The sequence below is a fragment of the Nuphar pumila genome, chromosome 3, assembly GCF_984573655.1.
Source record: "Nuphar pumila chromosome 3, dmNupPumi1.hap1.1, whole genome shotgun sequence".
In the NCBI taxonomy this organism is placed as follows: domain Eukaryota; kingdom Viridiplantae; phylum Streptophyta; class Magnoliopsida; order Nymphaeales; family Nymphaeaceae; genus Nuphar; species Nuphar pumila.
The window spans coordinates 147,629,799-147,655,056 of NC_143251.1; the positions used below are offsets into that span (position 1 = coordinate 147,629,799).

The window sequence follows — 25,258 nt, forward strand, 5'->3', positions numbered from 1 at the left end:
TTTGTTCTATGCATAATTGAATTGAATCCTTTATTTTTTATTTACTGAAGATATTGATTCCCTGTTCACATACAATGGTAGTTCCAGAATTAGTTTATTTTTCCTATCCATTAGTGGCTAATTCCATCAATTCATCCTAGCAGTAGGTAGTGAATCATGGCAGTCCATTAGTGACCTGCATATTGGTACATTGGAGTCATTATTACTTTTCATCTTAAATGGTTTATGATGGATTATTAAATCTGGCTGAAGCAGTAACCCTTGCCAATTGTGCTATCTGTTTCTTTGGAAATTGTTTGTTACACTATTGCACTTCTATGTATGAAATGTTATATTTATGAACTAATTATATGTTCAACTGCATTCTATATTGAACAAGTGCCAGCACAAAGTAGTTTACCACAAATTTCAGAATAGCTTAATGGTTATTTTTGAAAAGATATCTAGCTGGAAATAAATTGGTTAGAACAAACTCTTAAGGTACATGATACCTCTGTTAACAAAGCAATTGGGTCATATTTATCAGATACATACATATGATATGTACTCATGTTTAGTATATGGTGAATAATGAACATATCACAAGACAAGGAAATTGGGTATCAATCTTTGAGGGTGTGTATATTACTAAAAATGGGTTAATGTTATGGCAATGATCAGAAGTTGTGGAAAAGTTCTAAACTTCTGAAAAATAAATAAATTAATGAAACCCAATTACTCAATTGAGACCTACCTTGGAGAGGGTGGGTGGTACAAGACTTCGAGGACTTGTGTTTGGTGTCGAGCGTGAAGCGGCTCGTGGGTCCTCGTCCTCGGAGTTAGGGACTACCTATGTGTCCTAGGTGGTAGTTTCATATCTTCTGCAGAAGCTAGGGATGCATCCTGTTTTGAGTTGAGCCCTTGAGAGATTATTTCGGCTATTGGTCGCTCCCTTGGGGATTCAGTCTCTGTTAGAATGTTCGGGTTAATAAATTACCTGAAATAATATACCCCCGAACATTCTCTTCTGAGATGGTCACATGTGCCCGTGTGTACCCACGAGATAAGATAATTAAACATCATGTTAGAAGAGTTAGGCGTCACAAGTGGAGATACTAGAGAGATATATGGAAGTGGTATTTCAGATGTTTTATATTATCAACTTCTAAATTAGTAAAAATCTTAACTTGGTTGATACAAGGTAATTAAATTGTTATAGGAAAGTGTACATGTTATTACAATGACTGTGGCATACCTCACCTGCTTATCAATGTTGCATATTTGTTATGGTTATATAACTGCTCACATGCTCATGAACATGAATTTAGATCTTTGTTACATAATGCTTATCTGTCTTGATATACACTAACGATCAACCTTGACACTCATATCACACACTCGATTCATGATATACTTGCACTATCATTACAGAATTCCTGCTTAGACGTTGTAGTCTAATTCCTATTTTATTTTAACATTTTCAGGTACTGAGTAGTCACCACAAGCGGTTCCAGGAGAGGTTTCGACATTTGTTTGATCTACTGGTTCCCTGGCCAACTTGTAACTGATATGCTATCGGTGATTCGTTTTTTTTTTGTAAACATACTTTTGTAAAAGTTCATCAACTGAAGTTAAATAAAGAATGTGTCGATTGTTTGAAGATCTTTTTACCTGTATCTCTCTATTCATTTAACCATGAGTTATAAAATGATTCCGGTGAGAAAAAAATTCTGGTTTTTCTGAGTGAAGTTTTTGGGGCGTTACAGTTATGGTATCAGAGCCGGGAACAGTACATCAAGCATCGAGGTCGAGCCACTCCCTGCAAGAGTTTTGTGAGTATATATACATATGAATATATTTTTAGCTAGTATTGTGGGCATGATGCTAAGTGGTGTAGCTTGATGAGTACAACTCTGGTAAAGATTGACATATACTGTTATTTTTGCTAGACTTCTAAAAGATGCATCGCCGAAAGCAAAATTGTTCTGACTCTCCTGACAAGTGGCAAGAACAAAGGGATTTTATGATGGATACTCTTAACAACTTAGCGCAGACCTTGGATGCGCAAGTGCGGGTCCAGGCAGAGATGGTCGCTACTACGAGTGCACGTAATGACCCAGGAATCGTGACATATGAGAAGTTCTTGAAGCTAAATCCGCCATCATTCGCTGGGGAAGCCGATCCAGAATGTGCCGACAATTGGATTGCCGAGATCGAGAAAGCCTTTACAGTTCTGCCTGTTCCAGGCGACAGACTGACTGACTTTGGTATATACCGATTGATCGGGGATACACAAAAATGGTGGGATACGGCTCGCACGGTTCAGTTCGCAGACATGGATATCATACCTTGGGAAGGATTTCGGAAGGTCTTTTTGGAAACCTACTTTCCACAACATGCTCGCGATAGGAAGCAGCAGGAGTTCCTGGAACTGACTAAAGGTAATATGAGTCTGGTTGAGTATACTACTCGTTTTCGTAGTCTGGAGCGATATCACCCGAACCTATTCGAAAATGACAAAGCACGGGCAAGTAAGTACGTTTGTGGTCTTAAAGACGGGTTGCGAGTAAAAGTAATGACTAGCATGCCATCCACTTTTGCCTCGGCCATTGACTCGGGTGGAGATCGTCCTTCACAACATCATGGACAAACCAAAGCATGTTCCAAGTGCAATCGATCTCACAATGGGCAGCCTTGTCCTCGGGACACCGGCGCATGTTTATATTGTGGCAAAATGGGCCACTATATCCGGCAGTACCGTAAGAAGACCGCTGACATGCAGAAGAGACAAGGTGGGGTTGCACCGCAACAATCTCCACCATCACAACCTACTCCACCATCGAATGTGCAAAAGCGGGTACCAGGATGGGTTTACGCTACTACTGCGAAAGAACTCGATAATACGGAATTGATGCAAGGTACAGTAATGGTCAGTGGTCATGTTGCACTAGTATTGTTTGATTGTGGTGCCACACATTCTTTCATCTCTATTGAGTTTGCAAAACATTTAGGTGCACATACTGAAACTCTAAAATATACTTTTGATGTGTACAACCCTATAGGATAAAATTCCATATGCATAAATTTTATTCCTGAGGTAGCTATTGTCTTGGAAGGACAAACCTTTAATGCTGACTTAATCATTCTCGATATGACGGAGTTTGATGTTATACTGGGAATGGACTGGTTATTTGAGCATTATGCGGAGACTTTATGTCGCCAAGGGAAGGTAATTTTGAACAGACCAGGGCATCCAAAATTTGAGTTTCGAATCTCCCGACGGGTGGCAACCTCCAAAACTATATCGGTATGAAAGCTTCAAAAGTATTTAAGGCAAGGAGGCAGAGCATTTTTGGTGAATATACTTTCTTGTGAATCAAAATTCATTCTTTTAGAAGAACTGGAAGTGTTATGTGAATTCCCAAATGTATTTTCGGATGAATTGTCGGGCTTACCTCCACGACGTGAGGTAGATTTTCAAATTGAGTTGGTGCCTGAGACTGCACCCATTTCGAAAGCACCATATCGCATGGCTCCGACAGAGTTAGAGGAACTGAAGAAGCAACTCCAAGAATTAATGGAACAGGGTTTTATCAGACAAAGTGTATCACCCTGGGGGCGCCAGTTCTTTTCGTGAAAAAGAAAGATGGTTCCATGAGACTTTGTATAGACTATCGTCTGTTGAATCAGGATACAATTAAAAACAAATATCCACTACCACGTATCGAGGATTTGTTCGATCAATTGCAGAAAGCTAAGGTATTTTCTAAGATTGACCTCAGATCTGGATATCATTAACTGCGGATTAGGAGTGAAGATATTCCAAAGACAGCTTTCCGGACTAGGTATGGTCACTACGAATTTGTAGTAATGCCTTTCGGACTTACGAATGCTCTGGCGGCATTTATGGAGATGATGAATAGGCTATTTCGCGCTTATCTGGATACTTTTATGATCGTCTTTATTGATGACATTCTTATATATTCAGATAATATAGAGCAACACAAGGATCATCTTAGAATAGTGTTGGAGACTCTCAGAAAACATAAATTGTTTGCAAAATTTTCTAAATGCGAATTTTGGTTGGAGAAGGTAATGTTTTTAGGTCATGTTATATCCCGTGATGGTGTATCAGTGGACCCAATGAAGGTTGAGGCTGTATTGAGTTGGAGTCAACCAAAGAATGTTGGTGACATTAGAAGTTTTCTTGGTCTTGCTGGATACTATAGACGGTTCATTCAGGATTTTTCACGGATTGCCATGCCTATGACCAAGTTACTAAGGAAGGGAATTAAATTTGAATGGACGGGTGAATGTGAAGAGAGTTTTCAGATACTAAAGAAGAAACTTACAACTGCTCCAGTTTTGGTGTTATCAACAGGCCATGGTGGTTTTGTAGTCTACTCTGATGTGTCAGGAACAGGATTGGGATGCGTTCTGATGCAAAATGGGATGGTAATAGCTTTGTTTCTCGCCAACTTAAGAACCACGAGCGTAATTATCCAACTCATGATCTTGAGTTAGCAGCAGTGGTTTTTGCCTTAAAGATGTGGCGACATTACTTGTACGGGGAGACGTTAGAAGTATTCACAGATCATAAAAGTCTTAAATATCTCTTCTCTCAGAAAGAGTTAAACATGAGGCAACGGCTGTCACGGGCTTATTTCCTTCAATGGGCCATCGCGGCGCGAGGGTCCTTCATCACCGCGGCAAGCCTACTCGTCAGCTCGCTTGCCGATCGCGGAAGCTTGGAATCAAAGTGCAAAAAAAGCAAGAGAGAATAGAGGGAGAGAAATTGCAATCACAAGAAGCAATCACAACAAGGGTGAACAAAAGAAAGTTCAACGCATTTACTTCATTCACAATTTTGCCCGCAGGCCATTATAGTTCAAGTATACGGGCTGCCCCTTCGGGGTATTGATTCACCTGAACCGGGCAGCTTATATCAGACTCAACAAAAGCAAAACAAACTCTAAGCGCAAATGTACACTGTAAGTCGCAAGGGAACATGCTCCCCCCTTCAAATCATGTGTCGTCCTCGGCGCCATCTGTTTCGTGGTAAGCCCTGACTTCAGCCGAGTTGCGGCTGTTCATTCGAAATGCAGGCTCTCACGTTGGTTCCGTTGTTTCCTCCCACTGCACCAAGTATTTCTTCGCTTGTCCCAAGTAGTTGACCTTGTGGCGAAGGATCTGACTGAGGTGCTTCTCGGCCCGTTGTGCTGTCGGGGCCCTCTGCATGATGGGACCGCGTTGTGGCACACTGCGTTCCGGGTCTCCATCATCTGGATGGAACTGCTTGAGGTTACACACGTGGAACACCGGGTGCACCTTGAAGTCTGGGGGCAACTCAAGCTTGTATGCCAGCTTGCCCACCTTCTTTGTGATGGTGAAGGGTCCCTCATACTTTCTGAGTAGTCTGCGGTGCCGCCCGCGGAAGATGCATGTGCGACCAGGATATAACTTCACCAACACTTGGTCCCCAACTTGGAACCCTGCGCGCCAACGGTGTTTGTCCGCCCACTTCATTCTCTTTGCCGCTTTGTGTAAGAATGCCTTCGCCAACTCATTTTGCTCGTGCCAGTCGCGAACAAGCTGATAGGCGAATGATGGCCTTCCATTTTCTTGTGTGGCAAGAGTGTGCAGGGTCAGTGGCTATCTCAAACGGACTGTGGCCTGAAGACTCGCTCTTCTGCAGAATATAACGAAATTGTGCCACATCAAGGAGCTTCACCCAATTTTTCTGATTGGCACTAACAAAGTGCCTAAGGTACTGCTCCAGTATCCCGTTGATACGCTCTGTCTGCCCATCTGTCTGCGAATGGAAGCTTGTTGAAAACAACAACTCAGAGCAAAGTAGCCGAAATACTTCACGCCAGAACTTGCCCGTGAAGCGAGCATCGCGATCACTCACAATGCTCTTTGGTATGCCCCAGTGCTTCACCACATGCTTTACGAACAACTCTGCAGTCTTCTCTGTAGGGCACTCCTTGGAAGCTGGGATGAATGTGGCATACTTTGATAAACGATCCACCAACTGAGACCCTCTACCTTCGGCAGACTAACAATAAAGTTCATGGAGATGCTATCCCAAGGACGTTCTGGAATTGGTAGAGGCTCAAGGAGACCGGCAGCCTTCTGGTTTGTCCCCTTATCTTGCTGACAGATGAGGCATGTCCGCACATACCCCTCAACGCCGTCTCTGATCTGCGGCCAATAGTAGCCGCGCTCAAGAAGTGCTAAGGTCCGCTCCTGACCAGGATGGTCGGCCCATAGTGTATCATGGCAGTCTTTGAGTAGCTCTTGGCGAAGGCTTCCCCACCGTGGTACAAAGATGCGTCCCCCTTTTGTTACGAGGAAGTCATCCAATAGCCAAAATCGTCGAGTCTTCCCTGCCTGCGCCAGAGAAACAAGGTGTTGTGCGGTCGGATCCTGCTGTGTACCCTCGCGAATGCGGCTCAGCAATGCACCCTCCAAATGCACTTCAGAAGACTCCGCACGCGCAGCTGCCAGTTCAACGCTAAGACTTAGGGCATCCGCCACAATATTGGTCTTTCCAACCTTGTACTCCAAGGCAAAGTCGAACTCATCCAAAAACATCTGCCATCGAGCTTGTTTAGGCGTTAACTTCTTCTGCGTCTGAAAATAACTCGTTGCCACATTGTCCGTCTTGATGACGAACTCAGCACCCAAAAGGTAGTGCCGCCAGGTCCTGAGGCAATACACAATGGCGGTCATCTCACGTTCATGCACTGTGTAACCCCTCTCTGCATCTTTCAGCTTGCGACTCTCATATATGATCGGATGGTCATCTTTCATAATAACTCCGCCAATGGCAAAGTTTGAGGCATCTGTGTGAACTTCAAAGGGTCTCGAATGATCAGGCAGTCGCAGCACTGGCTCCCTCACTAAGGCTTTGTTCAAGCCATCGAAGGCATCTTGGCAGGCTCCTGTCGAGAGTCATACCCGATTCTTCTTTAACAAATCTATGAGAGGCGCAGCAATGAGGGAATAACCTTTGATGAAACGCCGATAATAGTTTGCCAAACCGATGAATGACCGCAATTCTGGCACTTTGCTTGGCAGAACCCATTCCTGGATGGCCCTTATCTTCTGCCCATCCATACGCAGCACACCACGCCCCACAACGTGGCCAAGGAAGCTGATTTTCTCCTGCCCGAAGAGACACTTCTCTCGTTTGACACAAAGGTCATTCTCCTTCAGCACCTGAAACACTGTTCGCAAGTGCCTGACATGTTCCTCCATGTTACTGTTGTAGATCACGATATCATCCAGGTAAACTACCACAAACTTGTCTAAGGGTAGAAGATCGGGTTCATTAAAGTCGTGAACGTGGCTGGAGCATTTGTCAACCCGAATGGCATTACTAGAAATTCGTAAGCACCATAGCGGGTGACGCAAGTTGTTTTCGGCTCATCACCTTCGGCAATCCTCACCTGCTAGTAACCCGATCGCAGATCTAGCTTGGAAAAAATACGAGCACTGCCTAGCTGATCGAACAAGTCCACTATCAATGACAATGGGTATTTGTTCTTCACCGTGACCTTGTTCAAAGCACGGTAATCCACACATAACTGTTTAGAGCCATCATGTTTCATCTGAAAAAGGACCGGGACACCAAGTGGGGCTTTTGATGGACGAACAATGCATGCGTCCAACATCTCGTCTAGTTGCCTGCGTAGCACCTTCAGCTCAGCTGACCCCATACAGTATGGAACCATTGCAGGAGGCTTCGCTCCCGGGGTCAATTCAATCCTGTATTCGACCTCACGTCTTGGCGGAAGACGCTTTGGCAATTCCAGGGGCATCACCCCCCGAAACTCCTCCAATAGTGGGGCTAGGGTCGGCGACACTGCTGCTTCTACCTTTCCTTCATCTGCACGCACTGTAACTAAGAATGTCTGCTCCCCATGCTTGACACCCTTCTTCAGTTGCATTGTCGATAACACGAAAGACTTGTCTTTCTGCGTAAGGCACTGCACTGTGTCTGACAGGTCTGACCCCATGATCGTCAACGTGTTAAACTTTGACTGCATCATAACATTCTGGCTTCGCTGAAACTCCATACCGAGAATCACCTTGAAATCGTCCAGGGGCACCACAGAGAAGTTGGTTTTGCCGACCCAACTCCCCACTTGAGTAGCCACATCTCTTGCTTCACCAAGGATGGGTTTGGCCTCAGAGTTTACTGTTTTGATAGTCCTCTGCTTTGGCCCAGTTTTCAAGCCCAACCGCTCTGCCTCTTCCCGCGAGAACTTCTACGTACATAAGTTCATTACTGACTTGCATGTTCTTAGCTGCGCAACTTCTAGTTGCGTTAATCGATCGCATAGCCCCCATCCTTGGTTGCATGGTCTCAGTGTCACTGCATTTAGTATTGTTGCATTTTTCCCGTGCAACATTGGCTTGTCCGTCGTCTTTTACAAAGCGCTTTGGGCACTGCCTGGCGATATGTCTATCGTTGCAGAACCAACATGTCACAACCGCACCCTTGTTGTTGTTGTTATGCTTCGTGAAGTTCTGTTTTTTTTTTATTGATGGCGTGTTGACGCCTCACCTTTATCATTGCGCTGCTCATCCTTCTTGCCTCTGTGGTCAAGCTTCTTCCCAACTTTGGTTGATGGGGTGAAAGGCTTGCCATGAGTGTCAACTAAGCGCTCAGTCGCCATATATGCATCTTCCAAAATACAGGGGTTGCTCATTTTCACTTCAGACTGTGCCCATGGTTGAAGCCCCACAATGAACCAGTTGAGCATGTCGTCTTCTGGCATATTAGGTATCTCCAACATAAGCTTCTGAAACGTTCTGACATAGTCTTGCAACGAACCAGTGTGTTTGAGCTCACATACCATCAGATAAGCCTGCCTCTGCGCATTTCTTGGCATGAAGTAGTTGCGCAACTCCATTTTGAAGTCATCAAAGGTGTCTATCACACATTGACCCCTCTCCATGTCATTGCGCTTCTGCCTCCACCAAGCGATAGCATCCCCATCAAGTAAGGCCGTTGCAGCCTTAATCCTCAAATCTTCGAGGGTCACATTCTGGATATCCAAGTGGTCTTCTACTTGGAAGACGAAGTTCTCAATGGCCTTACTGTGGCGAGAACCATTGAATTTTGTGGGTCTTGGCACATCAATCCTTGATGGTCTCTCACCATTTCCGCCATTTAGGGTCACCGTCCGCTACAACGTATGGTTCTTCAGATGAAGCTCCCCTACTTCAGACTGCAAGTCGGCCACTGTAGTCGTCAACAAAGTGACCTGCCCCATTAATAAGGATACCTGCTCTTGCAGGCTCGCCACCACATCATTCAGTCCATTGAATGATTCACATGCGCGTGAAATCGCTTCATCATGCGAAGTCACCTCTTCAACCAGCTTGTTAACAGTTGCAGCCAACTCTTCTTGGCCCCAAGGTGAACCCATCTCCTCAGCTTCAGCAACTGCCTTGCCTTTGGTGTTGCGCAAGTTTTGATAAGGCGCCACGATGTCTTGCTCACAAATCGCAGTCTGTCGGCGTGTCTGTCGACACCAACTCCGGAGTCCCTTCCACAGCACGAGAACGGGCTCTGGTACCACTTGTGACGGGCCTATTTGCTTTAATGGGCCAGCGCGATGGTCCTTCCTCACCGCCGCAAGCCTACTCGTCAGCTCGCTTGCCGATCGCGGAAGCTTGGAATCAAAGTGCAAGAGAGTAAGAGAGAATAGAGGGAGAGAAATTGCAATCACAAGAAGCAATCACAACGAGGGTGAACAAAAAAAAGCTCAACGCATTTACTTCATTCACAATTTTGCCCGCAGGCCATTACAGTTCAAGTATACGGGCTGCCCCTTCGGGGTATTGATTCACCTGAACCGGGCAGCTTACATCAGACTCAACAAAAGCAAAACAGACTCTAAGCGCAACTGTACACTGTAAGTCGCAAGGGAACAACGGCGATGGTTGGAATTTATAAAAGATTATGATTTTTCAATTTCCTATCATCCCGGAAGAGCAAATGTTGTAGCTGACTCTTTAAGTCGCAAAACCAAGGGTACATTGTCCAGTTTAGTGAGTGAACTGTGAAACTTAATGAAAGCATTTATTGAATGGAAGTCGTGTGAGGGCGATAAGGGAAACATCAGATTATCAAATCTGGTGGTTCTTCCTGAGATCCTTACTAGAATTATTGATGGTCAGAAGGAGGATCCACAATACGAGAAGTTTAAAATATTGGTCTAACAAGGAACCTCACACTTTACCCTGAAAGAGGATGGAAGTATTTGGATGAAAAAGCGACTTTGGGTTCCTAGCAATCCCGAGTTGAAAGGAAAACTGTTAGAAGAAGTACATAAAACCAAGTACACCATACACCCAGGGAGTACGAAAATGTTTAAAGATTTACAAATGGGGTATTGGTGGAATGGTATGAAACGTGAGGTTGCAGATTATATCTCAAAGTGTCTTACTTGTCAGCAGGTCAAGATGGAACATCAGAAACCTGGAGAAATGATGCAGCAACTAGAGATTCGGCAATGAAAGTGGGAAGAGATCATTATGGATTTTGTGGTGGGATTGCCCAAAACACGAAGACAACACGATGCTATTTGGGTAATAGTGGATCGACTTACAAAATCAACTCATTTCCTACCCATAAGGATCGCCCAATCTCTAGACAGTTTAGCATATCTATATATTCGAGAGGTTGTTTGGTTACATGGGATACATGTAACAATCATATCGGATCGTGACCCAAGGTTCACTTCTCGATTTTGGAGTCAGTTACAACAGGCTTTGGGTACCAAGCTGAAGCTGAGTACCGCCTTTTATCCCCAGACCAATGGTCAATTGGAAAGGACTATTCAAACGCTCGAAGACATGCTACGGGCATGTATGCTGGATTGGAAGGGCGAATGGGATAAGCATGTGGTTTTGGCTGAGTATGCTTACAATAACAGTTACCATGCAAGTATTGGTATGGCTCATTTTGAAGCTTTGTATGGAAGACCTTGCAGATCACCGATTTATTGGGATGCAGTGGGTGAACGTTCTTTAGAACCACCAATTGTAATACAACATTATACTCAGCAGGTCAAAATGATTCGGGATAGATTAACATCCGCTCAGAGTCGCCAAAAGAGTTATGTTGATCGAAGGCGTCGAAAACTTACTTTTGGTGTGGGAGATCGGGTTTTTGTGAAAATATCGCCCACAAAAAGTCTGTTTCGATTTGGTAAGAAGGGAAAATTAAGTCCGAGATATGTGGGACCCTTCGAGATTATGGAACGGATTGGAGAAACAGCATATCGAGTCGCTTTACATCCCCAATATGCGCAAATACATAATGTGTTTCATGTTTCGATGTTGCGAAAATATCTACATGATCCGTCTCATGTCATTCAGTATGAGGATGTGAATATAAAGGAAGACCTGACAACGGACGAAAAGCCGGTGGAAATACTGGAAAGAAGCGAGCGAGCTTTACGATCTAAAGTCATTCCTTTCGTCAAGGTGAGGTGGCAACATCATGGTATAGAGGAAAGCACGTGGGAGCCTGAAGCTAGTACGAGGGAGAAATATCCCAATCTGTTCGAGTAAAGTTTTGTTTTCTTTCAGGTAAATTTCGGGGACGAAATTTTTTTTTAGGGGGTGAGGATGTAATAACTATGAAAAATAGGGAGATTCGGTTCTTGGATCCCTTCACTGGATCCAAATGCAGTAGGCAGTAAGGTATGAATTATATGGGTCGGGTCAAATTCACCGTGGATCAAAATAGGTCCACTTAAGGTTTTGCCCAAGTGGTGTTAGTTCGAACTCACGTCAATGGATTCACATTAAAAATTATCGGGTTGAATGGGTTCGTAATTTATTACAGACCCGGATCCACTTTTGAGTGGATCCGGTATGGTGGGTTATCGGGTTCGGAGCCGGACCCGTTCCCCTTTTTTATTAAAAACCGAGTATAAGAATCGTGCCTGGGGCACGATTCTTGCCTAAGTGTGCGTATAACAGAGATCAGGGGAGGGGAGGGGTTACAGTCTGGTAACCAAGTCCTCCAGGGCATCGGAGACGCGGGGAGGGTCGTCGCTATAAAGGAGGTAGGTGGAGAGGGTTGAGCTCTCATGCACCTCTCCCTCCGTATTTCTTTTTCCCCACCTCGCTTCTCATTCTCGTTTCTTTACAGCATCAAAGTGCAGCAAGAAACGCGATCTTGGAGGTACCTGAGCCCAGTCATCGGCCTTGTTCTTCTCCATCCATCGCAGGAAAAAAAAAGGTAGGTTTGCTGTCACTGATTTTGTTGGGTGTAGAATGAATCGAGTTGGGATTGGGTCGGTCCAGGGAAACCTCGATCATTGGTGCGTGTACGATCTTTCCAAGCTGTTATTGGTTGTAGGAAATCCTACGCTGTGTTTTGGGGTTACCGGTAAGGGTAACGACAGCATTTGGGAAGGGAAAATGCTTTCGTGCCTAACCCTAACCCGTAAATCCCCAAATCAAATTGATTTGGGGGTTTTCTTTCCAAACCTTAAATCCCCAAATCAAATTGATTTGGGGGTTTTCTTGATAAACTGTAAAACCCCAAATCAAATCGATTTGGGGGTTGTCTTGGTAAACCCTAAATCTTTAAATTCATAACATTTTTTTTGGGGGGGGGGGGGGGGTGATCGTATTCATTTGCTTGATAGAATTATTTTTCTTACTCATAGTTGACTTTGTGATGAACAACCTTTTTTTATCTTGTATCCGATTTTTTTTGTATCTATAACTGTCTGCGTTTACTTGTTCATCTACCTGCAAATGATAACAAATCGGAAATGATAAGTCACTGTATACATCTTTCTTTTCGGTTCATCGGTTGTTCTTGAGAATACAAAATTATTGATAGTTTCAAATATTGGCAGTGCTGGGTGAAATATATATACTTATATATTATCAACTACGCCAACACCTTTATTGATTGACCTGTTGTATGGGCATCATGTTAACACAGATTGTTTGCTACGGTTCCAGCAATCTTTGTTCTATGCATAATTGAATTGAGTCCTTTATTTTTTATTTACTGAAGATATTGATTCCATGTTCACATACAATGGTAGTTCCAGAATTAGTTTATTTTTCCTATCCATTAGTGGCTAATTCCATCAGTTTATCTTAGCAGTAGGTAGTGAATCATGGTAGTCCATTAGTGACCTGCATATTGGTACATTGGAGTCATTATTACTTTTCATCTTAAATGGTTTATGATGGATTATTAAATCTGGCTGAAGCAGCAACCCTTGCCAATTGTGCTATCTGTTTCTTTGGAAATTGTTTGTTACGTTATTGCACTTCTATGTATGAAATGTTATATTTCTGAACTAATTTCGTGTTCAACTGCATTTTATATTGAACAAGTGTCAGCACAAAGTAGTTTACCACAAATTTCAGAATAGCTTAATGGTTATTTTTGAAAAGATATCTAGCTGGAAATAAATTGGTTAGAACAAACTCTTAAGGTACATGATACATCTGTTAACAAAGCAATTGGGTCATATTTATCAGATAGATACATATGATATGTACTCATGTTTAGTATATGGTGAATAATGAACATATCACAGGACAAGGAAATTGGGTATCAATCTTTGAGGGTGTGTGTATTACTAAAAATGGGTTAATGTTATGCAAATGATTAGAAGTTGTGGAAAAGTTCTAAACTTCTGGAAAATAAATAAATTAATGAAACCCAATTACTCAATTGAGACCTACCTTGGAGAGGGTGGGTGGTACAAGACTTCGAGGAATTGTGTTTGGTGTCGAGCGCGAAGCGGCTCGTGGGTCCCCGTCCTCGGAGTTAGGGACCAGGACTACCTATGTGTCATAGGTGGTAGTTCCACATCTTCTGCAGAGGCTAGGGATGCATCCTGTTTTGAGTTGAGCCCTTGGGAGATTCTCTCGGCTATTGGTCGCTCCCTTGGGGATTCATTCTCCGTTAGAATGTTCGGGTTAATAAATTACCTGAAATAATATACCCCTGAACATTCTGGTCAACTGTGCCCGTGTGTACCCACGGGATAAGATAATTAAACATCATGTTAGAAGAGTTAGGCATCACAAGTGGAGATACTAGAGAGATATATGGAAGTGGTATTTCAGATGTTTTATATGGAAGTGGTATTTCAGATGTTTTATATTATCAATTTCTAAATTAGTAAAATTCTTAACTTGGTTGATGCAAGGTAATTAAATTGTTATAGGAAAGTGTATATGTTATTACATTGACTGTGGCATACCTCACCTGCTTATCAATGTTGCATATTTGTTATGGTTATATAACTGCTCACATGCTCATGAACATGAATTTAGATCTTTGTTACATAATGCTTATCTGTCTTGATATACACTAACGATCAACCTTGACACTCATATCACACACTCGATTCATGATATACTTGCACTATCAATACAGAATTTCTGCTTAGACGTTGTAGTCTAATTCCTATTTTATTTTAACATTTTCAGGTCCTGAGTAGTCACCACAAGCGGTTACAAGAGAGATTTCGACATTTGTTTGATCTACTGGTTCTCTTGCCAACTTGTTACTGATATGCTATCGGTGATTCATTTTTTTTTTGTAAACATACTTTTGTAAAAGTTCATGAACTGAAGTTAAATAAAGAATGTGTCGATTGTTTGAAGATATTTTTACCTGTATCTCTCCATTCATTTAACCATGAGTTATAAAATGATTCCACTGAGAAAAAAAAATTCTGGTGTTTCTGGGTGAAGCTTTTGGGGCGTTACATAGAGACTAGATATTTATTCATGAAATGCTCTTCAAACAATCAACCACAACATCTAACCAACAAGAGATAAGAATGCACATAAGATCCTTTTTTTTACAATAAAGAATGGATGCAAGTCGCAAGACAATTTAAGTTTCAACTGTTTAATATTCTTATCGAAGTATCCAAGAGACTATTGCAGAGAATCTTCTGAACCTGACGTTTTGCTGCCCATGTGAAAATTGGATGCCAGTGCATTAGGACTTTGTAGAACAGAAAAATCAAAAGTCGAAAAAGAGTCATAAAATCATGTGCTGCAAGAGCTGGTAAGTCTTAAAACATTCCCTATGAACTGCATCATAAACAATGGAAGAGGTTGAAGAAGATTCCTGCTGATGATGTGAAATCCCATCATGGAAGACGTAGTTCATGCCTTGATACAAGGAATTTGGTCTGTGTAACTAACCTGCGCCAAGCATTTGCTTTTCTCACTTTTTTTCACAGAGTCAATGCTCTTGGTCTCTTTTCACTGCCACCAATTGCAAAAATTTGGCACTCATATGACTCTTCGCAAGCAACAATTAGAATCAAAGCAGTGGATCCTCTAAACTGTAAAATCACATGTCTGGTAGTTCATAATGAACTGTTCCAAAGGAAACTTTCCCATATCCAAGGATTAATATGCAAGCTTAAATGGTAGGTGTCTCCAAGCACATTTGCAACCGTCTCAGATAACCACCTAAAAAAAGTGTGACAATGTCACTTCTTAGAAAACCAGTCACAGGATCAGACTCGTGACCCACTTTCTCAGGTAAGCGTGCATCAACTCTCTTTCAACTATCAACCACTTTTATATCTTGCACTTTCTTAAGCTTGCAAGCACTTGAGAAAGTGGCTAGATTGAGCTTCATTTTCTCAGAAACCTAAGAAAGTGATGGTTTCTCAGGTTCTTGCAAACATGCCCTTCCTGATCAAAAGTGCAGGAGAATCACTTCTGTTAAAGTGATATGGAAGCTTTGATTGATTCACAAGGGGGAGAGGGGGTTCAAACTTCAAAGTCAATAAAGAGACCTAATAGCCTTTCAGAATTGGTCAACCAAAAATGAAATATCAAGCAGAGAATGGACAACATTACAGTGTCCTCTTTCAAAAGCATTGATACTAACAAATTCTGATGTGGGAGTAACAGTTAAAGTCCACAAAATGTGCATGGATATGTCCAATAACCGTTTTGTTCAATCAAGCTAGCCAGATCTGATCTAACCGCTTTAATATCCATATCAGGACCACAATTATCATGTTTTATTATTGTGAGAAACACCACAATAAGTTTAAATGGCTGCTAGAGAAATACACATAATTTGTAAAGAGGAGTTTGCTGACCTAAGTTAGACTGAGTAGCTCTTAATTACTCAATGTCTGGTTCAGAGATGGTCCACCTTCAGCTCTTGGCTCAGATGAAAATTGATTATTTTTAACAATATACAATTTAGAAATTTCCAATAAATGGCTCTATTTTCATAATCACTTGATGAGATTGGCGAAGTTTATTGACAAAGCAAAAACTTCAAAAATTAAGCAGCTTCCATTCCATGTGAAAGAAAGAAAATGGGTATGTACCGCTTTTTCATCTTCATCTAAGAAGTTATAGACAGTTTGTTCTTTCACTCCAGCTCTCTTTGTGCGTGATGATGTAAATGTTTGTGGAGACCACCCTGCAATGGTGCCACATCATAGTTAACCAATAGTGACTAATAAAAATTTAGATACAGAAAATCTAAATGCTGTAGACATAAGCAAAAAGGCACCTTCTTTTGATCCAACAGTATTATAGTATCCTGCAGAAAACCCTCCAGTAAAGGCTCCATGGAATCTTCTACGCCCCTCACTGTCCGTCACCTGAAATTCACGTCTTGCCCATTGAAGAAAAATACTTTGCACCAAATCAAAAGAAAAAATGGTGGAATAAGTTGGCTGGACTGGCTAGAGTTAGGTTGTCTTAACCAGGGGATCCAGGATTCAAACCCCACTGGGCATTCCCCAGCTTAGAGAGAGAAAGGGTAATACAAGCATTTCTGAACATGGTGAAAATACAAACTACACAGTACAAATAAGAATACTAATATGCTACAAAAAACTTTAAAAAGAAAACCAAACCAAACCAAACTGAGGGTCTATCTCCCAAAGGGATTTGAATACAAAACCTCTTGGTTAAAGATATCCTAACTCCACCCGCATAAAATGAGTACATCAAACTCAAGGAACCCAATACATTTTTACCAGCAAAAAATGCATTTCTACCTGCATTTTTGTTTTGTTGAGAAGATGTTCTCTGATTCCTTATAAATGATTTACCGATGAAGTTCTTTAATGTGGTAAAACTTCTCGTGCCAGTCTTATTCTAGGGGAGGTAGTGTACCATTGCATTTTTTAATGTAGTGTACTATTGCCATTTTTTCTACTTTGGCCAGTCTTAGGAGATGATCTGCAAAATTGGAACGTAGTTCATGAGGGTTATTTTTTCATATCAAAATGATATGTTTTAGATCGGTAGAGCTTAGCTAGTTCATTATAGGAAGTTCTTCATTGCATCCATCTTGATTAATTTGCTGAAATCTAAGGTGAAAAACCAACCTGAAGGGACGTGCTTATTGTGGTACACACTAAGTTGGAACAAGGCTTACAGAAAACATCTAGGCAAGTGAGACATCCAACAAAGGAAGGCAAGGCATAAGTCTTGGGGGGTAAAACATGTAGGTCTGATGATCAAACAATAAGTAAAAGGTCAAGAAAATGAAAGCATTTCTTTTTGACAGTATAGTTTGACTGTCAAGGAAAGGTTAACAACATGCACTATGTTATCAACAGGCTGATATATAGTGAACATTTGACAGCAGGAGATGAACATGTAATAATCATCAATAAGTTAATCAATGGAAGATAAACAATGAACAAAAGGTCATACTAGAAAATCATTGATAATGAACATGAAAAAGAATATTAAGTAAATCAATGGACTACCCCCAAGCATAATAAATGGGTTATGAACTACACCCAAGCATAATAAATGGGTTATGAAATGTTGAGTAAATAAAACATGTAATTACCCGGAAGGGGTAGTATGATGTTCATGCCAAGAAGGGCAATGTTGAATGTACCGTGTATAGTACTTGGGCTATTGAGCCCTGGGATGTCGATGTATAGGAGACATCAATGATGAAATGAATAAGTCTTTTAATTAAAAGAACCCAATAACTCATTCAGCAAATGACTTACCATGGAGATGGTAGGCGGTATAAAACTTCATTGGAACATGTGTTATTTGAGAGTGAGGCGTCTCACTTGGTCCTCAGTCCTCGGAGTTAGGGGGCCGAACTACCAATGTGTCCTAAGTAGTAGTTCTAAGACTTCTAAGGTAGTATTCCAAGCTGCATTCCAATTGTTGTTGCCTTATCAGGGTTTACTTCCAATCAAGAACTGCCCACTTTGGGATCAAATTTAGTCAGACACTCGAGCAAAATACAATCAATAGAATAATATACCCCTGATGTGGTATCGATTGTCTACGATGAATTGTTGTACGAGTAATCGATGGGATTTGTAATCAAGAGAAACAATAGCCTTTTTTCTCGCACAGTTTATGTTGTGAAAATATGCCCTAATAATGCAATAATTTAGTGAGGACATGAGCATATTTTAATGAATGTTGCATGACATGTATAGCAATATGAGTTGCTGAGGAACCAATTATAAGTTATGGATTGGTTATGTTGAATTGTTGTAGCATGCTTTCAATGTGAAGTATTATTGTTGAGAGCATGAGATTGTGAATTGTGTATCATGATGATGAAATGCTTTGCCAATAATTGCACCATGTTTATATGATGCTATGTTTGTGTGTATGCTTTTGTTCTTTGCAATGCATGTTGGGTAATCGTACGACTACCAAACACGCTGAGTCTAACCTATCTTTATATAAACCATCCAGGTGATGAGTAGCTGTGATAGAGGGATGTGATGCCGGTGCCAACGAACCAAGCTTTTATCGTTCCTTGTTTAGCCTTAGAGATGTGTTTCAGACACTTTGGAACATTTGATTCCATAAACTTGTTTAAGTTGCAGTAATGTCAAACCTTTATTTTAAAACCGTATGATTTGGATTATGTTGAATAATTTGATGATGGTTTGGAATAGTCCATGAAAAAAAGTAATTTGAGATTGGATGTGGACCCGAAAATCTGAGGGATTTGGATCCAATCCCCTGTTGTGTTCACTTACCTGGCCCATTTGAAATCTTCCGTTGTATTTGATATTTTGTCTTGGGTAGTCTCTTTCTAGATTTAGGTTTTATGGAGCTATTAAATGCTAACGCTTGCACACAAGCTGACTCCCTAGAACTTAGTTCTGTAGAGCAATACCCCACAGACTTGTCATTGATTATCTTCTCTCGAAATATGTTCTAACTTCTAAGGGGCTAGTAAACGCCACCGCTTGGGAACAAGTTGACTACTTAGAGCATAGCTCAGTTTAGGCAATGTCATAAATGAGACCTCGCATTAAATTGCGCATTCAAACAAAAAAATGGTCAAATTTTTTGGCATTACACCTTTGGTATCAGAGACAGGATAAAAGCATTGGTTTGTGGTCCATCCAAGCATCCCATATCTCAAGGTCAGTGTTCTCCAACTTTCCGGTTTAATGATATTTGGCATACAACCAACAAACATGACAAAAATAGCTAGTTTAGAAATGTTTGGGACCAACAATAATCCCCAAAGTGATCAGAAGAAGAATATTTTTATCTTATCATGGATGACCTGATTTTTATCCTTGGTTATTGGAATCATCTCAATAAATTTCATCCTCTGGTCAATCAACAAGCCTCTCTTCAGTGTCTTTGATGTCCTAAAATGTTGTGAAATGGATCAAATAGCTGAGTAGAGTCTCTTATAGCAGGAAGCCTACAAGCAACAAGAAATCCACAAAGTCATTTGGTAATTTGATTATCTCTTCTCGCAAACAAGGGACGAGTTGTGCTATGGTGACAATATTCTGCAAGTGAACCAGCTCTACAAACCTAGAAACAAGAAGCTTATTTTGAGTAGGAAACTAAGCAAGCCACCATAAACAATCTGCTCCCACCTTTGGAGGGAAGCTTCTTTTGTAAATAACCACTTCATGGTTCGTTGCTCGTTAACTGTTCACTATGGAAAATGCTTTCACGTTATCTTTGAATTTCATGGAGCTTGTATCGAAAAAATGAATAAGATGAAAAGGAATAAATGACAGCTTCAGACAGTTTCTTCCTTAGAATAGTGGACTACAGTCTACATGGAAAGAAGGCAACCAAAGGTTCTTTAACTATGCTTCTGAGCTCTATTTATCACTGCAAGCTCATGTTTAGATGCACGACCTTAGACATATCAAATGGTTAGGAGTACATTTCCGTTAATTAGGTTCTTAAAAATTGGAAACCGGATTCTTCTATCCACTACATGGAATTAAAACATTGACCCTTGGAACATAAACCACTAGATATGCTACTAAATGTATCATGATTTTGATCCTTGCAGTTATTTTATACCAATAAACTGGTTGTTTTTTATTCAGAAAAAAAAAAAGAAAAGAAAATTAATAATCCATATCCCAATATTAACCTCCAATTCACCAAATTTTAATGCCAGAACACACACGCACATACCTCTTGCTTCCAAGTTGGAAGATTGCGCATAGTTCCAATTTCTGCACTTTTCTTTCTCTTTCGACTTGATAACTCTTCCTCTCTATCGATAGGTGTTCCATAGAAAATGAAGTCTTCATCGTCATCATCCATACCAGATTTCATCACCTCTATTTTCTGCAGTAGACATTATACAAGTTATAAAAAAAAAGATCCAACCCCATGAATTGATAAAACATACATGTTCGAGTCTATTTTTTACAACATTCAGAAACAGGTAATCACTGAACAGCCATTGAAATTTCATGAATGTACAATGAGTAGGCAATCAACAATCCATGTTTTCTCTTCAACTTTGATTTCATGAAATGTTTGGACTACCTGTTTGTTGTTGAGGGTGCAAGTTCAAAAGGATAAATGAGGGGTTTTGCATTGAAGGGGCTTGCTATAGTAATCCAAAATCTTCAGGTGATTAGAATATGTCAGGGAGATGACATGATGACTCTGAAATATGGAAGAGGAACCAGCCTAATTCTTAACCCTAAGATAGCTCCACAAAATATCAATCCTTGGCATGGATATGGGCATGTACACCAATACTAATTTAATAATGTAATGAAAAACAATAAATGTCTACAAGTTAGAGTTTTAAACAATTGTATACATATAGCATCGCCAGCAGCTGGATCTTGCCGGCAAGAGAGAGAGAGAGACCTTTTCAAGCGGGGTGATCAGTCCGGAAGCCGTCGTGATTTCGGCAGCGGCGACGGCAAGAAGAACTCAGAACCCCAACCCAAAAACAAAGCAAATTGGGGGCGAAGTTTCGACCAGGCGATTGATGAGGTAAATAAAATACGATAAGAAAATCACAAAATCACCCTTTTTTTTTACTCATTTACAAATATGCTAATTTGAGATTTTACAAATACCCGCCGTTGGTTAGCAAAATAATTCTCAAACACATGCTTCCAGGTAGGGCTGGTAAACAAGCCGAACGAACTGAACACGGCATGTTCAGGATTGGCTCGTTTACCAGTGGATTGAGCTCCTGGCTGGGCTCATGTTCGTGCTTAGCCAAGCCGAGGTTGAGCTCGGCTCTTCCTTGAATGAGACCAGCCGAACACGAGCGTAAAAACATAACATGTTATTTATACATAGAATATATACTTTTATATATTATACTTAAACATATATACACTCCATATCCCGCTAACTAAAATCACGACAAGCATGATCTTCGAACTACAAAAATAAGATCATGACAAGTATGAAATAAATATATGGTGCAGCTACACCACATACTCACTACGGGTATTTACATGATTTGCATTCTTATGCAACGCATTGCATTTGCATGGCATTTCTAGCCGTGAGAGGTCTCTAACCACTAGGATCGCTTAAATCTTATTTTGCCTTATTTTGTACCTTCTAAAAACAATGCACATTGCAAATCCATATATATATTTCTATGCAGTTCTAATAATTACAACAAAAAATTTACTAATTCAATCTAAATGCATTTTAGATCCTAATATGAATATAAATAAGAAATAATCATTCTTAACATATTTCTGAAAAAAAAAACTTTAGATTTGCTATCAAGCACAACGAGTTAAAGTTTACCAATTTAGTTTAGGAATCCTACCTTTGAGATGCGATAAGGACTAGCGGAATACGAAAACCAAAAAGTCCTACGAAGAACAGCAACATGAAAAAGCTAGTTGTCTCCTCACAATGGGAGAGCACTACAGTGCTGCACAAAGTATGATAACTCTTATCTAAATACGCTTTCACATACGAGCGATGAAAATCAAAACGTAAATCGGTAATCCGATTGGCGAAAACCACGCATCAACAAACCAACAAGTCTAAAACAAGATTGGACAGCACCCCATTGCTGCACGCTGCCCTGTGCATCACCCCAAGTGATGGCACAAACACTTTCTAACTATATATATATATATATATATATATATATATATATCATTGGAGTCGAGTCCAACCCAAGGAAACAAACCAGAAAAAGGGAAGGGACACCCCTACTATCATGTACAGCAGCCCTGCATGATTCCCAATGTTGGGAATCAGGCACGCAAAACAAGACAAGTGAAAACCATGAAAATTGGTTCAAAATTTACTTAAGCAATTATGAACCGATAACTAAGAATGGAAAAAAAAAGAACACATACCTCCGCTTGCTAAAGAATGTGGAACCGAGTCCAACCTATTGGGCACGATTCCAATGAAAAGCGATGGAATTATGTTTGTCCAAATGATCCCTATCAACAGTAAAGAAGACCTCCCAAATTAGGGCGCACGTACAGAAGAAAAGAAAACAGATGCCCTAAAAGCAACCATCCTAAAATCGCACACATACCAAAGATGTGGAAGAATTTCGATGGCTATGTCTGCCTGGTCAGATGGACAAAAATCGACAAATGTTGATGCGCAATCCTTTAGCTTAAGTAGTCAGATTGAACTGACCAACCAATCAAAAGAACCAAACAGAGTACCAATAAGCAAAACAGGGCCCTCGGTTCTGTCCGTTCTGTCAGAACTAGGGACCGGGGGTGGTCTGAAGAGTGGCTCAGTGTATGTACACGGGACACGAGTACGGTGAGAACACTACCGCACTGCAGGGAAGGAGGACCTCAGGGGCTTGCTGCAGGTGGCTGCAACACCTTTGCAACACACAAGAGATGGTCGTTGGCGCTGGGCTCGCCGGAGATTCTCCCGTCGGCAGAGGTCGGGATTCAAAGGGAAATGGTCGACAGCTCCCAATCACTTGCCTGCCAGTCCGGGGACTTCCGGTGACTCGAATCAGAAAGAGAAAAAAAGAAAATAGCCACCGAAGAAGGATGAGAAAAGAGGGAAATCTGTAGAGAGGGAGGGAAAAGTGGTTACCTGGCGATGGTTGAGGCTCCCGATGGTGTGGCAGCAGCGGCTGGGTCACGGCTGGCTGGCCTTCGGTCGGATGGTGGACGAGAGAGAGGGAGAAAGATCAAAGAATCAGTACCGATCGATAGTACCCTAAAATCACAAAGGGGGGTCTCGGCTGCCGATGGGAACCGGCCCACAACAAGGAAGTGAGAGCGAGAGAGTGAGAGAGCGTCGGCTGTGCGGTCGTCCAATGAAGGTCCAGGCGAAGACGACGTCGCTGAAGACGCAGACTGTGTGCGGTCGCAGCGGTGGCGGCCTCCGGTCGGCGCCTGAACGGGGAACAGGAGAGGGAGAAGGGACGCGTTCGGGTGCTACAGGGGAAAACGAAATGAAATAACGTGGAAAGGAGGGGGTTGGGCGCCCTAGTGGCCCAACCTCGCCCCTTTTCTTGAACGGGTCAGGTCCGGATCGGACCCGGTTTGGGTCCGGTTCGGTCCGACTAAATAAAACGATAAAAAAAAAAGAAAATAGCATAGATAATAATAACAAATATATATAATAAGAAAAATAGAATGACCCAAAAAATTTACCAAAAAAAAAATTATATATAATAGAAATCATTAAAGTAAAATTTTATTTAGACTGAACTTAGTCTATTTGGGGAATATTTGCCTTATTTTTGACAAAACATTACTCTAAAACAATTATTTATTCAAATAAAATATTTCGTAATTAATTTTTTGACCAAAATACATCTTCTAAGCAATTGTTCTGAAAAACATTAAAATTTAGCTTGTTAAGTTCGAAACACTTCAAAAACACCTAACTATGTTTGTGACTTTTTATCATAATTAATTTTCGTGATAATTGAATATTTTAACAATATTTTATCTACAAAATTTATTGAAATAACCATTTTACCCTTCTTTGTCTGAAATATAGGCTTAGGCATATAAATCAACCAAAATTGTCATTCAAAGGATAGAAACACACTTTTGACTTGAAGCAATGTTAATTCTTTGTTTATTTAAATTATAAAAAATTACAAGTTTTACGACAAGACATTCATAATTCTATCTACAACAATACGGAATATAACCGTGAGTGACGAGATAGGACGTTCAGTTACCTTAAATTTAGAAAAGTATGTCATTATGTATATAGTGTTGTATTTGACCACAAGGCATTCAATATATATATATGTAATAGAATCGTTAAAGTAAAAAATTATTTAGATTAAACTTAGTCTATTTATGGAATATTTGCCTTATTTTTGACAAAACATTACTCTAAAACAATTATTTATTCAAATAAAATATTTTGTAATTAATTTTATGACCAAAATACATTTTCTAAGCAATTATTCTGAAAAACATTAAAATTTATCTCGTTAAGTTCGAAACACTTCAAAAACACCTAACTATGTTTGTGACTTTTTATCCTAATTAATTTTCATGATAATTGAATATTTTAACAATATTTTATCTACGAAATTTATTGAAATAACAATTTTGCCCTTCTTTGACAGAAATATAGGCTTAGGCATATAAATCAACCAAAATTGACATTCAAAAGGATAGAAACACACTCTTGACTCGAAGCAATGTTAATTCTTTGTTTATTTAAATTCTAAAAAATTACAAGTTTTACAACAAGACATTCATAATTCTATCTACAACAATACGAAATGTAACCATGAGTGACAAGATAGGACATTCAGTTACCTTAAATTTAGAAAAGTACGTCATTATGTATATAGTGTCGTATTTGACCACAAGGCATTCATAATTTCATCTATAATGAGATAGAATGTAAAGATGTAAGTGACTAGATAGGGCCTTCAGTTACCTCATATTTAGAAAACTATGTCGTTATGTATATGGTGACGTGTTTGACTACAAGGCATTTATAATTTCATCTAGAACAATATGAAATGTAAATTTGAGTGGCAAGATAG

At 40.6% G+C, this 25,258-nt stretch overlaps 1 protein-coding gene across 4 annotated transcripts in view; it reads right to left on the reverse strand.

Annotated features, from left to right (window-relative positions):
- The window catches only part of TGH (SWAP (Suppressor-of-White-APricot)/surp domain-containing protein), a 114,121-nt gene extending 90,459 nt beyond the window's left edge, over nt 1–23,662 (reverse strand). For 2 of the 4 annotated variants that reach the window (XM_090000520.1, XM_090000517.1), the window contains exons 1-6: nt 23,326–23,662; nt 22,799–23,210; nt 22,611–22,700; nt 20,443–20,598; nt 16,550–16,640; nt 16,362–16,456 (exon numbers count right to left, since the gene is read on the reverse strand). In XM_090000520.1, the coding sequence (XP_089856646.1) occupies nt 16,362–16,456; nt 16,550–16,640; nt 20,443–20,586 (330 nt within the window). In that variant the 5' untranslated portion in view covers nt 20,587–20,598; nt 22,611–22,700; nt 22,799–23,210; nt 23,326–23,662. Of the gene's footprint in view, nt 1–16,361; nt 16,457–16,549; nt 16,641–20,442; nt 20,599–22,610; nt 22,701–22,798; nt 23,226–23,325 lie in introns of all 4 variants that reach the window. The other 2 variants (XM_090000518.1, XM_090000519.1) reach the window with 2 other exon arrangements.
- Between the last annotated feature and the right edge of the window lie 1,596 nt (nt 23,663–25,258).